Source organism: Schistocerca gregaria, chromosome 5 (assembly GCF_023897955.1).
Source record: "Schistocerca gregaria isolate iqSchGreg1 chromosome 5, iqSchGreg1.2, whole genome shotgun sequence".
In the NCBI taxonomy this organism is placed as follows: domain Eukaryota; kingdom Metazoa; phylum Arthropoda; class Insecta; order Orthoptera; family Acrididae; genus Schistocerca; species Schistocerca gregaria.
The window spans coordinates 475,928,381-475,945,903 of record NC_064924.1 but is presented as its reverse complement, the minus strand read 5'-3'; the positions used below and the strand labels follow the sequence as shown (position 1 = coordinate 475,945,903).

Sequence of the window (17,523 nt, the reverse complement as noted above, 5' to 3'; positions counted from 1 at the left end):
GCTATGACCTCCCATGCCGCTGCTATGAGAACAGGTGTAACCCCTTCAGTTCCGTGAGTTCTGTCTGAGGATAAGGTGAAGATTCTGGAATCCACTGAGGACCTAGATCTCGCCAGACTCTGACACAATGGATATAGCCTGTTCAAGAAATTAGTCTGTGGCAGCAGGTGACCCTGAGGCCTCATTGAGTGTTTCATGCCTTCCCAGTGTCACAATCACGTCATTTTCCAGTGGAATTGCGGTGGTTTTTTCCAACATCTGGCTGAGCTATGGCAACTGTTCAGCTTTACACCTGCTTTCTGCATTGCCCTCCAGGAAACCTGGTTCCCGGCAATGCCAACCCTTGCCCTTCGCGGCTACAGGGGATATTACAAGAACCGTAGCGAATATAATAGTGTGTCAGATGGAGTTTGAGTTTATATCCTGAACTCGGTATGTAGTGAACCTGTGGCGCTCCAGACTCCTCTTGAAGCTGTGGCTGTCAGGATACGGACAATACAGGAAATAACTGTCTGCAATGTATATCTCCCTCCAGATGGTGCGGTACCCCTGAACATATTGGCTGCACTTATTGATCAACTCCCTAAACCTTTTTCTACTTTCGGGAGATTTTAACACCCGTAACCCCTTGTGGGGTAGCACCATGCTTACTGGCCGTGGCAGAGATGTTGAAAATTTACTGTCTCAACTTGACCTCTTCCTTTTAAATACTAGGGCCACCACACATTTCAGTGTGGCTCATGGTAGTTACTTGGCCATTGATTTATCAATTTGCAGCCTAGGATTTCTCCCATCTATCCACTGGAGATCACATGATGACCTGTGTGGTAGTGACCACTTCCCCATCTTCCTGTCACCCCCCTGGCGTCATGCCCTTGTTCACCTACCCAGATGGGCTTTAAACAAGGCAGGTTGGAAAGCCTTCGCTCCTGCTGTCACTGTTGAATCTCCGCCCCCCCCCCCCCCCCCCCCCCCCCACACACACACACAGTGCCATCGATGTTGTGATTGAGCAGGTCACTACAATGATCGTTTCTGACGTGGAAAATGGGATTCTTTGTTCTCTAGGGTGCCACCAGCTAAAGATAGTCTCTTGGTGGTCACTGGAAGTCCCTGAGGCAATGAAGGATTGTGGGAGAGCTCTACAGCAGCCTACCCTCGGTATGTTGGCAAAAATACTTGTTCAAAACCGGTGGTAGGCAGAAAACATCTTCCGAGATTGTCCTAAATGCTTTCTCCAAAAATTATTTCGAGCAGTTAGTCCACGAACCCACGCGAATTGTAAATGGTTGCGAAAACATACTTGACCTCTTAGCAACAAACAATCCAGAGCTGATAGAGAGCATCATGACTGATACAGGGATTAGTGATGACAAGGTCGTTGTAGCTAGGTTCAGTACAGTTTCTTCCAAATCCATCAGAAACAAACGCAAAATAATTTTATTTAAAAAAGCGGATAAAGTGTCACTAGAAGCCTTCCTAAAAGACAATTTCCATTCCTTGCGAATTGACTATGCAAATGTAGATGAGATGTTGCTCAAATTCAAAGATATAGTAGCAACAGCAATTGAGAGATTCATACCTCATAAATTGGTAAGAGATGGAACGGATCCCCCGTGGTACACAAAAAAAGGTCCGAACGCTGTTGCAGAGGCAACGGAAAAAGCATGCGAAGTTCAGAAGAACGCGAAATCCCGAAGATGGGCTAAAATTTACAGATGCGTGAAATTTGGCACGGGCTTCGATGTGAGATGCCTTTAATAGGTTCCACAACGAAACATTGTCTCGAAATTTGGTAGAAAATCCGAAGAAATTATGGTTGTATGTAAAGTACACAAGCGGCAAGACGCAGGCAATACATTCGCTGCGCAGTGCCGATGGTACTATTACCGACGACTGTGCCGCTAAAGCAGAGTTATTGAACGCAGTTTTCTGAAATTTCTTCACCAGGGAAGACGAATGGAATATTCCAGAATTTGAAACACGAACATCTGCTAGCATGAGTTTCTTAGAAGTAGATACCTTAGGGGTTGCAAAGCAACTCAAATCGCTTGATACGGGCACGTCTTCAGGTCCAGATTGTATACCGATTAGGTTCCTTTCAGATTACGCTGATACTATAGCTCCCTACTTAGCACTCATATACAACCGCTCGCTCACCGATGGATCTGTATCTACAGATTGGAAAATTGCGCAGGTTGCACCAGTGTTTAAGAAGGGTAGTAGGAGTAATCCATTTAACTACAGACCTATATCATTGACGTCGCTTTGCAACATTATGAATCACCTCGAAGGGAACGATCTATTGACACGTAATCAGCATGGCTTCAGAAAACATTGCTCTTGTGCAACGCAGCTAGCTCTTTATTCGCACGAAGTAATGGCCGCTATCGACAGGGGCTCTCAAGTTGATTCCGTATTTCTAGATTTCCGGAAAGCTTTTGACACCGTTCCTCACAAGTGACTTCTAATCAAGCTTCGGACCTATGGGGTATCGTCTCAGTTGTGCGACTGGATTCGTGATTACCTGTCAGGAAGGTCGCAGTTCGTAGTAATAGACGGCAAATCATCGAGTAAAACTGAAGTGATATCAGGTGTTCCCCAGGGAAGCGTCCTGTGACCTCTGCTGTTCCTGATCTATATAAATGACCTGGGTGACAATCTGAGCAGTTGTCTTAGATTGTTCGCAGATGATGCTGTAATTTACCGTCTAGTAATGTCATCCGAAGACCAGTATCAGTTGCAAAGGGATTTAGAAAAGATTGCTGTATGGTGTGTCAGGTGGCAGTTGACGCTAAATAACGAAAAGTGTGAGATGATCCACGTGAGTTCCAAAAGAAATCCGTTGGAATTCGATTACTCGATAAATAGTACAATTCTCAAGGCTGTCAATTCAACTAAGTACCTGGGTGTCAAAATTACGAACAACTTCAGTTGGAAGGACCACATAGACAATATTGTGGGGAAGGCGAGCCAAAGGTTGCGTTTCATTGGCAGGACACTTAGAAGATGCAACAAGTCCACTACACTCGTTCGTCCTCTGTTAGAATATTGCTGCATGGTGTGGGATCCTTACCAGGTGGGATTGACGGAGGACATCGAAAGGGTGCAAAAAAGGGCAGCTCGTTTTGTATTATCACGTAATAGGGGAGAGAGTGTGGCAGATATGATACAAGAGTTGGGATGGAAGTCATTACAGCAAAGACGTTTTTCGTCGCGGCGAGACCTTTTTACGAAATTTCAGTCACCACCTTTCTCTTCCGAATGTGAAAATATTTTGTTGAGCCCAACCTACATAGGTAGGAATGATCATCAAAATAAAATAAGAGAAATCAGAGCTCGAACAGAAAGATTTAGGTGTTCGTTTTTCCCGCGCGCTGTTCGGGAGTGGAATAGTAGAGAGATAGTATGATTGTGGTTCGATGAACCTTCTGCCAAGCACTTAAATGTGAATTGCAGAGTAGTCATGTAGATGAAGATGTAGATAAACGGCACCCTTCCCTAGGGCACCTAATAGCCTTTAAGCGCTCCATGCTGCCATTCACCTGCTTATAAAATGACGGAAACAGGTGTGTTGGGAGAGGTACATGTTGAGCATTGGGTGCCATGCGTCATCTTCCCAAGTCTGGATGAAGATCAGGCATCTTTTTGGGTACCAGACACCAACAGGTGACCCTGGCGTTAACATCAATGGCATTCTTTCTGCTGACGCAGATATGATCGGCAAGCACTTTGCTGAGCACTGTACTCAAACCTCTGCGTCAGAGTTTCGTACCCTCAAACACCAGATGGAAAGGAAAGTCCTCTCATTCACTACACACCACAGTGAACCCTGTAACACCCCATTTACAGTGTGGGAGCTCCTCAGTGCCCTTGCACATTGCCCCGACACAGCTCCTGAGATGGATCAGATCCACACACAGATGATTAAACTTCTCTCTTCTGCCCACAAGCGATATCCCCCCGTCATCTTCATCCGATCTGGTACGATGGCATCTTTCCACCACAATGGCAGGAGAGCAGCATCGTTCCAGTACTAAAACCTGGTAAAAATTTGCTTGATGTGGGTAGCTATCGGCCCATCAGCCTCACCAACATTCTCTGTAAGGTGCTGGAATGTATGGTGTGTCGACAGTTGGGTTGGGTCCTGGAGTCACGTGTTCTACCGGCTCCATGTGAGGGCAGCTTGTGCCATGGTTGCTCTGCCTCTGATAATCTTGTGCCCCTCGATTTTCCCATCCGGACAGCCTTTTCCAGATGCCAACATCTGGTTGCTATCTTTTTTGACTTTCCTAAAGCATACAACACAACCTGGCGCCATCATATCCATGCCACATTGTATGAGTGGGGTCTCTGGGGCCTGCTCCCGATTTTTATCCAGCACTTCTTGTCGCTCCATACTTTCAGTGTCCAAGTTGATGTCTCCCACAGTTCTCCCCGTATTCAGGAGAATGGCATTCTGCAGGTTTCTGTATTGTGTGTATCGCTATTTTTAGTCGTCATTAATGGCCTAGCAGCAGCTGTAGAACTGTTGGTCTCCCCTTCTCTTTATGCAGATGACATGTGTATTTCATATTGCTTCTCCAGTACTGGTGTTGCTGAGCAGTGCTTACAGGCGCAGTCATGGTGCTCTAGCCCAGGCTTTCAGTTTCCAGCCATGAAGTTGTGTTTCGTGCATTTCTGTCAGCGTCGCACCGTTCATCGAGAACCAGACATTACCTTAATGACGATCCACTCATTGTAGTGGAGACATATCAATTCTTAGGACTGGTTTTCGATGCCCGATTGACTTGGCTACCTCACTTTCATCAGCTTAAGCGGAAGTGATGGCAGCACCTCAGTGCCCTCCACTGCCTGAGCACCACTAACTGAGGTCTGGTTTACATTTCAGCAGAACCCTCAGCAGTGCATTTACTCAACCAGTGCATCACTGTGGTATTCGCCTAGCGACAAGAGCCTTTGGAAAGAGTCCGGTGACCAGTGTCCTGGTGGAGACCGGATTCCTTCCACTGCGGGTCCAACGTGCACAACTGCGTGCCATTTATGTTGCACACATTTGTAATTCTCCTGAGCATCCTAATTACCATCTCCTTTTCCCACCCGTGGCAGTTCATCTCTGCATTGGTGGCCCGGGTCAGGGCTTATGATTGCGGTTCAAGTGCAATCCCTTCTGTCCAAACAGGAGTGCATCCCTTTACCACCTCTACTTGAGGTCCATTCACGTACACCTCCATGGTGTACACCTTGGCGGAAGCTTCGTCTGGACCTTTTGCATGGCCCCAAGGACTCCGTTAACTCTGCTGTCACTTCCTCTCGATTCTTGACATGTTCCGGTGTTCTGAAGTTGTTTACACTGACAGCTCAATGGCTGATGGTCACATATGTTTTGCATGTGTTCGTGGAGGACATATTGAACAGCACTCCATGCCAGATGGCTGCAGTGTTTTCTCTGCAGAGCTGGCGACCATATCTCGTGCTCTTGAGCACAACCGCTCGTGCCCTGGCGAGTCATTTCTCCAGTGTACTGACTCCTTGAGCAGCCTACAAGCTATCGACCAGTGCTACCCTCTCCATCCTTTGGTAGCATCCATTCAGGAGTCCAGCTATGCCCTGGAACGGTCCCGTTGTTCAGTGGTGTTTATGTGGACCCCAGGACATGTCAGAATCCCATGCAACAAACTTGCCGACACGCTGGCCAAACAGGCTACATGGAAACCGCTCCTGGAGATGGGCATCTCTGAAACTGACCTGCATTCTGTCTTAAACCACAAGGTTTTTTGGCTTTGGGAGACGGAGTGGCATAACAGTATGCACAGCAAACTGCTTGTCATTAAGGAGACTGCGAATGTGTGGAAGTCTTCCCTGGGATTTTCTCACAGGGATTCAGTTGTCTCTTGTTGGCTCCGCATTGACTGTACGTGACTCACACATAGTTACCTCCTCTGTTGCAGGGACTCAGCTCAGTGTTGCTGTGGCTCCCAAATGACAGTCATCCATTGCTGGGCTGCCCACTTTTAGCCGCTTTGCAGTGGACTTTTAACTTTCTCAGCACCCTACCATCAGTGTTGGGCGACAATGCCTTAACAGCAGCTTTAGTTTTGCATTTTATTTGTTAGGGTGGGTTTTATCATTTGATCTGAGTTTTAGTGCATGTCTTTCATCCCTGTGTCGTCCACCCTAGGACTTTTAGGGTGGAGATTTTAATGCGGTGCAGAGTGGCTGGCTTCTCCTTTTTTATTCTGTTGGTCAGCCAGCCATGGTAATCTGCTTTTTTTGTTACTAATCTCTTCTCCTTGTTTCTTGTGTCTTTCTGTGGTTTTCTTGTCCTGTTTTATCCATTGTAATGTTTGTCCTTCTGGCGTTCTTCTGGTTCTTCCTTTTTCCTGTTACTGTGGCGTACTTCTTCTTTGTTTTCTTCTTTTCCTTGGGTAATTGTTCTACTGGGAACAAGGGACCTACAACCTCACAGCTTGGTTCCTTTCTCCCCCTTTTATACCAACCAACCAACTTAACTTCTGGTGTGCTCTAGAGAAATGTGTTGGGACCCTTGCTGTTGTTGTTGAATATTAATAATCTCACAGACAGTATTAATAGTAACATCAGAAGTTTCCCAGATGATGCAGTTAATTATAATTAGGTATTGCCTGAAAAAAAGCTGCTCACACATTGCCAAAAGATTTCCGAATGCAGCAATGATTGGCAACATGCTGTAAATTTTCAGAAATGTAAAATTGTCTCTTCACAAAACGAGAAACAGTAGTGTCCTGCAATAACAGTGTCAGTGAGTCACAGTCATTTAGCTCATACCAATACCTTTGTATGACAATGTGTAAGGATATGAAATAGAATATTCATATACTCTCATTTTATAGGTAAAGCAGGTGTCATTTCGATTCATTGGTAGATAGTAGGAAAATACAATCTCTATACAAAGGAGATAGCTTACAAAACACTTATGTGAATCATTCTGGAGTACTGCGAGGCGTGACTGACACCAAATAGGACTAACAAAGAGTATAGGAGGTATGGCAGCTTGAATAGTCACAAATGTGTTGTTTGATCAGTAGGAGAGCACCACAGAGATTTCGGGAAAACTGAACTGAACTGGTAGGAACTTGAAGATTGACACAGATTAACTGGTGAAAGCCTACTTATAAAATATCAAGAACCAAATTTGAGGAATCTAGAAATGTATACAATCACGTATGTATAACTTGTGTAGGAACCTTGAGACAGGATTAAACTACGTATAATGCGTACAGAGACATTTAAGCAATCATTTTTCCTGTCCTAATAATTGGCGCAATGGGAACCACCTTATGCTATACACTTCAGTGGTTTGCAGAGTATAGATGTAGGTTGTCACAGCTTGATTGGTGTCGGAAGGGTGTACACAATAATCTTGACTAGTTCATTTTGAAACATATAGTCCTGTAGAAGGTTTATACAAAGGCGATGTACTTGAGGACAATATTACGGAAATGGAAGAGGATGTAGATGAAGACGAAATGGGAGATAAGATACTGCGTGAAGAGTTTGACAGAGCACTGAAAGACCTGAGTCGAAACAAGGCCCCTGGAGTAGACAACATCCCATTAGAACTACTGACTGCCTTGGGAGCGCCAGTCACGACAAAACTCTACCAGCTGGTGAGCAAGATGTATGAGACAGGCGAAATACCCTCAGACTTCAAGAAGAATATAATAATTCCAATCCCAAAGAAAGCAGGTGCTGACAGATGTGAAAATTACTGAACTATCAGTTTAATAAGTCACAGCTGCAAAATACTAACACGAATTCTTTACAGACGAATGGAAAAACTGGTAGATGCGGACCTATGGGAGGATCAGTTTGGATTCCGTAGAAATGTTGGAACACGTGAGGCAATACTGACCTTATGACTTATCTTAGAAGAAAGATTAAGGAATGGCAAACCTACGATTCTAGCATTTGTAGACTTAGAGAAAGCTTTTGACAATGTTGACTGGAATACTCTCTTTCAAATTCTGAAGGTGGCAGGGGTAAAATACAGGGAGCGAAAGGCTATTTACAATTTGTACAGAAACCAGATGGCAGTTATAAGAGTCGAGGGACATGAAAAGGAAGCAGTGGTTGGGAGGGGAGTAAGACAGGGTTGTAGCTTCTCCCCGATGTTATTCAATCTGTATATTGAGCAACCAGTAAAGGAAACAAAATAAAAGTTCGGAGTAGGTATTAAAATTCATGGAGAAGAAGTAAAAACTTTGAGGTTCGCCGATGACATTGTAATTCTGTCAGAGACGGCAAAGGACTTGGAAGAGCAGTTGAACGGAATGGACAGTGTCTTGAAAGGAGGATATAAGATGAACATCAACAAAAGCAAAACGAGGATAATCGAATGTCAAATTAAATCGGGTGATGCTGAGGGAATTAGATTAGGAAATGAGACACTTAAAGTTGTAAAGGAGTTTTGCTATTTGGGGAGCAAAATAACTGATGATGCTCGAAGTAGAGAGGATATAAAGTGTAGACTGGCAATGGAAAGGAAAGTGTTTCTGAAGAAGAGAAATTTGTTAACATCGAGTATAGGTTTAAGTGTCAGGGAGTCAATTCTGAAAGTATTTGTATGGAGTGTAGCCATGCATGGAAGTGAAACATGGACGATAAATAGTTTGGACAAGAAGAGAATAGAAGCTTTCGAAATGTGGTGCTACAGAAGAATGCTGAAGATTAGATGTGTAGATCACGTAACTAATGAGGAAGTATTGAATAGGATTGGGGAGAAGAGAAGTTTGTGGCACAACTTGACAAGAAGAAGGGATCGGTTGGTAGGACATGTTCTGAGGCATCAAGGGATCACCAATTTAGTGCTGGAGGGCAGCGTGGAGGGTAAAAATCGTAGAGGGAGACCAAGAGATGAATACACTAAGCAGATTCAGAAGGATGTAGGTTGCAATAGGTATTGGGAGATAAAGAAAAGCTTGCACAGGATAGAGTAGCATGGAGAGCTGCATCAAACCAGCCTCAGGACTGAAGACAACAACAACAACAACAGCAGCAGCAGCAGCAGCAGCAGCAGCAGTCCTGTAGCAAGATCTGAGAGATGGTGAGAGCTCTTTTGAATGTTGAAATTCAACATGATTGGTGTGTGAAACAGTTTGATGCAAATATTGCATTAGTCACCAGTATTTTGGAGGAAATGTACATCCATCGGCCATTGGGCTATGATAATGGTGCAGGACATGTATGTAATTTGCTGAAAAAAATATGGTTTGAAGCAAGCTTCAAACTGATGTTACAAATGTTTCGTCAAATTTCTCAGTGAATTTAATTAGTTGGAGAGCTGTGCTGATCTGTTTCTGATTGTTTTACAGTGTAAACATAGTACTGATTTTTCATATTGATGACTTCTTATGGGCTGTGCTGATTCACATAGTAAATTTGACAGTTGGATAATTGTTTTTATGTTACTGTAGATGCTGTTGCTGTTGATTTTGATTATTACTACACGAGATTATAATGAAGGAGTTTGACAAATTTATTCAGATACATCATTTTGCTTAGATGAAGTGAATTTTACAGAAAAATGACATGAAGGATGCAAAATTGTTAGCTTGAACCAGGATGGATAGTCGGCGAATCACCTCATTCCATTTATTGCTGAACTGTATTGAGAGTTTTCTTACATGTTGTTAATGTTGCTTAGAGAATCCAGTATTCATTGATACTGATGCAGAATGTATTTCTGAAACGAATACTTAGATGTGTTATATTAACAATTGCAGATGAACATAAGTCTGATGGTAGAGAAGATACGCATATCGAAATTTCAAGTGACACTAATCGTACTGAAGACTAGTACATGAGATACTCAACAAGTGGTGTTACTCTCAAGTCTAGGTGATCAGCTTAGGTGGAAAATTAAGTCAGATTAATGTGTTGCTCTAACTTCAATGGAAGTTGAGTATGTGACTACAGGCTTTACTTCCAGATCACTTGGCTTTTGAAAGAAGTTACAATTGTTGAAACATTAGTTCCTAACTGAAATTACGTGAAATGCCGAAGTTTATTAATGGATCAAGATTTTGTGAGAAATCTAAACACACAGACATACAGTATCATTATATTCATAGAAACTAAATCAGTTTTTGATTGCCTGTTTCTTTATTTAATGCAGTCAGTTTAGTTCAATACAGAAATCTGTGATCAAAGACAGTTCTAGTTTCTACGAGTTACTAAACATTGGTTTCCTGAAATCTTGTAGTTGATTATGTTATCCCTCATCATCATTGTATTCATTGACTAGTTGAGGATAACGAGAATGTGTCAAACACCAACCAGGATAAAGACATCTGATGTTCTTACAAATGGGTTAAATTTTTTGAAGTCGCATTTGATGATGAAACTTGTTGACATTGTGTCAGCTTCATGAAAGAAAACATTACAGGGGAGTGTGAAAGTATTTGTTTGTTCATTAATAGTCTTTGAACATGTGGCAATGTTACTGTATCTTAATAACTCTTGAACATTTGAACTAGTGATACTGAAAGTCTTCGGTGCAGTTATAGCTGTGTTGTTGGTGTCAAATGATCATTGTGCCAAATCACAGTGTGGATTACTGTCATGCTTTTAATGAGTAAAATTCCGGTTTAACTTCACATGCTGTAAAACAGTAGCTAGAATGATCAAGTCATGCAAACATCTGTGAATAGCAACCTGCAGAACTGTGAAGTGGAATAATCACATAATCTCAGTATTGGGTAAACCAAATGAAAATCCTTTTTGTATCTTAATACGCTTTGCGTGTCCATGTCCACATGCCTTCGGTGGTGCAGGTCTTCTTTTATCCTAGCAAAGATGCTTTGTGATGAATTATAGAATTGCATGTACTTATTTTGCGTCACTAAATGCAGCTTAATGGAAAGTCAGTATTTTTATCCACCTGGAGCAGCTGATCTTTCTTTTCTTTTCCACTCTTCATTTTCATGCAAGAAGGGAGAAAATACTTTTATGATTTTCTGTACGTGAAGTGTACTATGGAAATGGAAACATTCCATAATGTCCAGGAAGCTGTAAACCGTGTTGTCCATTTATTGGAAATCAGCTTGTTATGAAAAGTGTTAAATTATTTATGCGTTGTTCTTTTCCATTTTTGTGTTACAGTTACTGAATTTTGTGGAAACAACTTTACTGTTCTCTGACAGTGGAGTAGATATGAACATAATTAAGTGGAATCGTGTAGTTTTACTACATGGCCCTCCTGGTACAGGAAAAACTTCATTGTGTAAAGCTCTTGCACAAAAGTTGGCCATTCGACTGGGGCATCGATATACGCATGGAGAATTTATTGAAATCAACAGCCACAGCTTATTTTCTAAGTGGTTTTCAGAGGTATTGATTTTATGTATATTCATGGACATTTGTTGGTTTTTATTAGCTTATTAAGAAAAAGAAGAAACTGTTCAATATTGTACATTTATCAATCATTTACAGAGTGGTAAACTGGTGACCAAGATGTTCTCCAAGATTCAAGAATATATTGAAAATCCTAATGCCCTTGTTTGTGTGTTGATTGATGAGGTGGAAAGCTTAACACATGCTAGGAAATCTGCTCTGGCGGGTACTGAGCCTTCTGACTCAATTAGAGTAGTCAATGCTGTTCTGACACAGATTGATCAGATACAAAGGTAAATTGACTCATTGATATCAGGAGTATGTTTATGGGTCTTCCTTACCATTCCTTTTCATGTACTCTTCTTTCTTCTTCTTTTTTTTTTTTTAAATCACAACAGGTATCGCAATGTATTAGTTTTAGCAACATCCAATGTGACTGGGGCAATAGACACAGCGTTTGTGGACCGTGCTGACATAAAACAGTACATTGGGCCGCCTTCACCATTTGCAATATATAAAATATTTTTATCTTGTATTGAAGAACTTCAAAGGGTAATTTATTTGAAGTATATCTATCTGCTTTTTACATAAATTCACGTTCTTTTTTATTTTTTACTGCCTTCTTGTTTTAGACTGGCATCATTACGTCCAATGACAGCCTTATGAACCTGAAGTTGCTTCAGTTGTCCTCATCAGAATCTACAGAAGGCACAAAAAATAATCTCACTAAAAACAGTTTGTTCCTGCTTAACATAGCCAGGTTTGAAAATTAAAGCATAACTGAATTTAGTTAATAGTACATCCTATGAAAAACACCTCTGTAAAATTCTATTACCAACAAATTATTTCATATTAGAAACTGGCATGTCTCTTTGTGATTCATCTGTCTTATGTGCACTCCAGTAAATTGTGGATAATTGACATTTTGGCTTATTCATTTCTCTAGGAAAAGTGAAGGTCTAAGTGGAAGATCACTTAGAAAAATTCCATTTTTAGCACATTCGTATTATATTCAGAAACAAACAACGTCATTGGAAGAATTCCTTGAAGCAATGGAAAAAACTGTATTGAAACAGTTACAGGACCAAAAGTTTTCCTTTGGAGGAGTACCACATAAAAATAATGATTGCAACTGTGTTGGATGATGAAACCACACCGTTTCCCTTTTTTAGGTGAGCACTAACAGTACCTTTCTTACTTTTCTTTGTTACGTTATTGCAATAAAACACATTTGTCAAATGTGCTAACAACTGCTGCTAATATTTTGATTATAAGGTAGACTGTAAATATATTAAAAGCAGGAGAAAATAAATTTAAAAAAAATTGATTCAAGAATTTGTACAAATAGTGTTTTGCTTGTTCATACTTAATCTATGGATAACTAATAAATTATTTTGGTTTCCTTGCAGGTACTTATGCACCATTTCTTGGTAGCTAACATGTGAAATGTAAACTTGCAGTAAAATAAGATTTTTACTGTCTGCAGCATTCACATATGAGCTGCAAATGGTGCAGTGTGTGTTAAATTGTGACAAAGTGTAATATTTTTGTATGTAAGATCTAAATATTGTACATCTAGTGAAGTCTGTTGTATAAGTAAATTAAAGAGACAAACATTTTTTCTAAAAAAGGGATAGAATTTTACTGGAGACCATTAGATAAGATTTAGAATTTTGATGTCTTCCATTAGAAATTGGTAAATTGCTTGAATGAGAACTACTGAAAAATACAGGGTTGTGAAATGTGAATATGTAATGTCTTTGAGATTGCTAGAGAACTGTGCTAACTGTTTAATTGAGGCTACTATAATTTTTAACTTTGCTTCTTCATGCAGTGGGCTCTAAATATTTCTCAGTTAGATGTTACATGCTAATGTCATTTAAATATGGGGATGAGCTGCTTCTGCACAAAATTCTTGTCAAACTTCACACTAATGCATATCTCCCTTCCCTTCCCTTCTCTGATCTTTGACTGTGTATCTATCTATCTATCTATCTATCTGCTTATCTCCAACTCTGCTTATTTAAGTTATATGTACTCCATCCAACTTGTCTACCTGTGCAGGAGACACAGTAAACTCTCGCCTGGTTATGTACAATAAAACTTGCTAGAAAGGAATTGCGTGGGACTAAAATAATTTTCCAAATTGGGTAAGTTGCCAGAATACACAAAACTCACTAGGCTATATAAAATTTGGCACAGATCATGGACAAAAGCATAAATTTGTAATTGCACGCACATTTACTTAACTTCACTCCTGCACAGTAGATGTTTATTCACTGTGTATTGTAGAATAAAACACTAGACTCGTACATTGGTTGATAAATTGTATGGGATTTCTGTGTTTTTATTCATTGTTGTACATACATACAAATTATTTCCATGTTTATTTGTGTTATATTTCACATTTTTCGCTACATACTGTATTCTACGGTTTATAAGATGCACTTTAATTTCTAATTATTACTATATAACAAAGCCAGACTAACAAAATTCCCCTGTTTATAAAACTGAACTAAGCTTTAAAATCACTGAAAATCATCTTCAGAAATTTCTTCTTCTTCTTCCTCTTCGTCAAAAATCATCATTGTCCTCTTCGTACATAAGATGGTCTTCACTACTACCAAGAGCATTACTTATGCCACGCTTCTTGAAAGATTTAACAATAATGTTTCCTCTCACTCTAGATAGAGACATCACGAGGTTGCAATTTTGAACGAAGTCCTCCCACAATAACAGCAAGCTCTGTTTTCAGTAAAGCATTTTTTCTTCTCTACCACACTCTGTTAATCCATAATTTCATACCAGCGTTGTCCATCCGACTCTTGTCGTGTACGTGAACACCATCACCTGGTGGTATTTGTAGTTCTTTTTTTTTCTGTGCACTTGTGTTTATAGTTACAGTATTTGCGCCTTTCATGTTAACAGTTCTGTTACTCGCCACATCAATTGTCAGAGGAGTTTTACATCTACATCTACATGTATACTCTGCAAATCACATTCAAGTGCCTGGCAGAGGGTTCATCGAACCACCTTCACAATTCTCTATTATTCCAATCTCATATTGCGCATGGAAAGAACAAACACGTATATCTTTCCGTACGAGCTCTAGATTCTGTTATTTTATTGTGGTGATCGTTTATCCCTATGTAGGTCGGTGTCGACAAAATATTTTCGCATTTGGAGGAGAAAGTTGGTGATTGGAATTTTGTGAGAAGATTTCATCGCAATGAAAAACCCATTGATTGTTTCTTACTTCACATACGACCAGAATCTCTTTGGATTTTCTGCCATGTTTCGAGATGAAGTTTCATTGTAGAAACTATTATAAGCATCTTGCATTGAAGTGCACGTTAAATTTCAAGCTTCTGTAGATCGACAGTCTTGGGGATTTTGTGTCTGTTTAAATTTGGCATGTTTGTTTCATTGTTTCTGCAACAGTGTTCTGACCTGTTTTGGGTATCAAGGAGGACCAGTTCTGCCGTTAATTTATTTGTTATGAATCCCTCAATTGCTGCTGATACTACTACTCTGAATTCAAGCTGCATCTGGTGTACACTTATATCATTACTTCGGAAGCAGTGGAGATTGTCTCTCAGCAAAGTGTCAAGTGGATTTTTATCTGCTTTTTTGAATATGTATATTTTTCGTTTATTTTGGAGGATTTGGGGGGTTACATTATTTAAGCTCGCTATGACAACCCTGTGTTCACTAATCCCTGTACCTATTTTGATACTCATTATTAACTCAGGATTATTTCTTGCTAAGATGTCAAGTGTGTTTTCACAACTGTTTACTATTCGCGTGGGCTCATTAATTAACTGCTTGAAATAAATTTCGCCCATGTTTGCTATTCGGCTTAGTTCTTTGCTGGTTTGCCTTTGATATTGAATAATAAAGTGGTGGAGAGAGAATATTTTTCTCTTCATACTTGTGGCATTTTCTGAGATTCTGGTTTTATTTCACATGACACTTATAAACTTGTAGCACCATCCAACTCCACCCTTGAAGTCTGAAAGCTCCACTGTAACGCTAGCTTACGAGCATTATTTGAATCATTTTTGTATTAATTCCAGTGCCATTTTGACAGCGTCGTTGAATCTATTTCAGTACGTCATCATGTAGTTTTGCTCACTTTGCAATCAGTTGTCTGTTTGCCCATTTAGTCTTCCTCAGTTTTTTCAGTTCTTCTTCACCAGCCCACCAATTGCAAATGGTTTTTTTTTTCCCATTGGAGGACCGAAATGCTACTCAGCATCTCTGTTTCCTTGTTCTTCTGCACATGTTTCAATTTGTAGCCTGCATCGTGTGAATACCTTTTATTTTTTTCCATTATGAAACTAGCTACTAACAAAAATACTGTACTGTTACCAATAACACAAATCACTTTCAATTAAAGTTCATTGGCGCCATAGACTGCAGTGATGCATTGTAGGCTAGAGAGTGTTCTAGGTTTGTGGTGGCAGGGCAGGAAGGAGACAATGTTAGCAAGCTTGTGAATCCCTGCAAGTCATGTTCATCACATCAGTGCACTGCTGCTGCCAGTGATATGTGATTTATTCATCTCATTACGTACAATTTTCAAATCATTTGATTTAATGTATAGGAGGCATTTCAAGGTCTACAAAAGAAACTATTTTCACTTTTTTAAGAGAAATACAAAAGTTTACATTATATTTTACATTTCTAAATTACAGCTACACATTTACATAAAATAATACATGTAATACAATCCCTGTGCTCAGACTGTGAAGCTGTCCTCAATGAATTCATCAACAGAAGAGTAACACTTTTCCACAAAAAGAGCAAAGAGCAATCTTTTCAGGGAACCAAGCTCCATTTTAAATATATTACTGTCTTTTATTTTATTGAAAAATTTTTTAACCCCGTATACTAGCATTTAGGCATAAAGTTTTAAATTATGTGTTGAAAGTTTGAAATTCTCTCTGTGGCGAGTGCTGTAGTTGTGGTCAAAACGAAAAACGTCTAGTGTATGTTGATTTTTGTATAGGAACACCACCATCTCATATATGTAAAGTGAGGGGATAGATAGTACTTTTAAATTTTTTAACAGTGGTCGACAGGATTCCCATTCTCTCTCTCTCTCTCTCTCTCTCTCTCTCTCTCTCTCTCTCTGTCTCTCTCTCTCTCTCTCTGTTTTTTTTTTTTTACACACATGTTTCTAATCACTTTCTTTTGTAATACTAGTAGCCTAGTGACATTTGCTGAATTTCCCCAGAAGATTATGCCATAATGAGTAACTGACTCAAAGTAGCAGTGATAAACTATCTTTCTGGTATCCATGTTTGTGGCACCTGACAAAATACACATTGCAAATGGTAAGTTCAGTTTATTTGTAAGAAATCTATGTGTACCTTCCAATTAAAATTTTCGTCAAGATTTAGGCCTAAGAACTTCACATGGTTTGCATCTGTGATATCCTGGTCATTGCAAGTTATCTTTATTTCAGTCCTTTCTACTGATTTAGCTTCAAATTGCATCATTTTGGTTTTAGTTACATTTAGTTTTAGTCCATTTTGATAGAACCAAGAGTAAAGTTTTTCTAAAGTATTTTTGGATTTTTCTGTAATATTTTCAGATACCTCATTTTCAATTAGAACTGATGTATCATCATCAAATAAGACTGAATGAACATCAGTGGCAAGTGGTAGGTCATTTACGTAAAAAAGAAACAGATAGGGTCCCAATATCAAACCTTTTGGTACTCCTTGAGGAACTGTTTTCCAGTCTGATGAATAATTGGTTCCATTTTAAGTTAAAATTACTCTTTGTTTCCTACCTGACAGGTAAGAGCTGAACCATTCTAAAGCAGTGTCCCTGATTACATACATCTGTAATTTGTGGAGGAGTAATGCATGCTTCACTGAATCAAAAGCTTTAGTTAGATCACAGAATATTCCTGTGACCTTTCTACCTTTATCTAACGTGGAGCATATTTTTTGGATAAACTCATTTATAGCATTCACGGTGCTTTTACTCTGTTGGAATACGAACTGGTTTTAAAAGTTTTATATCATTTACAGTAAGAAATTTATTAATTTGTTTTGCTGCAATCTTTTCAAACACTTTAGATGAGATCGGCGGTAATTCCCCATATCTTCTGTCGATCCTTTCTTGAATATAGGTTTG

The 17,523-nt window shown here is 39.8% G+C and overlaps 1 protein-coding gene across 1 annotated transcript in view; it reads left to right on the top strand.

The window, feature by feature from the left end:
* The window catches only part of LOC126273025 (pachytene checkpoint protein 2 homolog), a 31,255-nt gene extending 17,513 nt beyond the window's left edge, over positions 1–13,742 (top strand). Inside the window, exons 4-9 of the mRNA XM_049976405.1 lie at positions 11,143–11,370; positions 11,473–11,666; positions 11,772–11,925; positions 12,006–12,133; positions 12,320–12,545; positions 12,783–13,742. Coding sequence (XP_049832362.1) covers positions 11,143–11,370; positions 11,473–11,666; positions 11,772–11,925; positions 12,006–12,133; positions 12,320–12,518 — 903 coding nt within the window. The 3' untranslated portion in view covers positions 12,519–12,545; positions 12,783–13,742. The remainder of the gene's footprint in view (positions 1–11,142; positions 11,371–11,472; positions 11,667–11,771; positions 11,926–12,005; positions 12,134–12,319; positions 12,546–12,782) is intronic.
* The last annotated feature ends 3,781 nt before the right edge of the window (positions 13,743–17,523 follow it).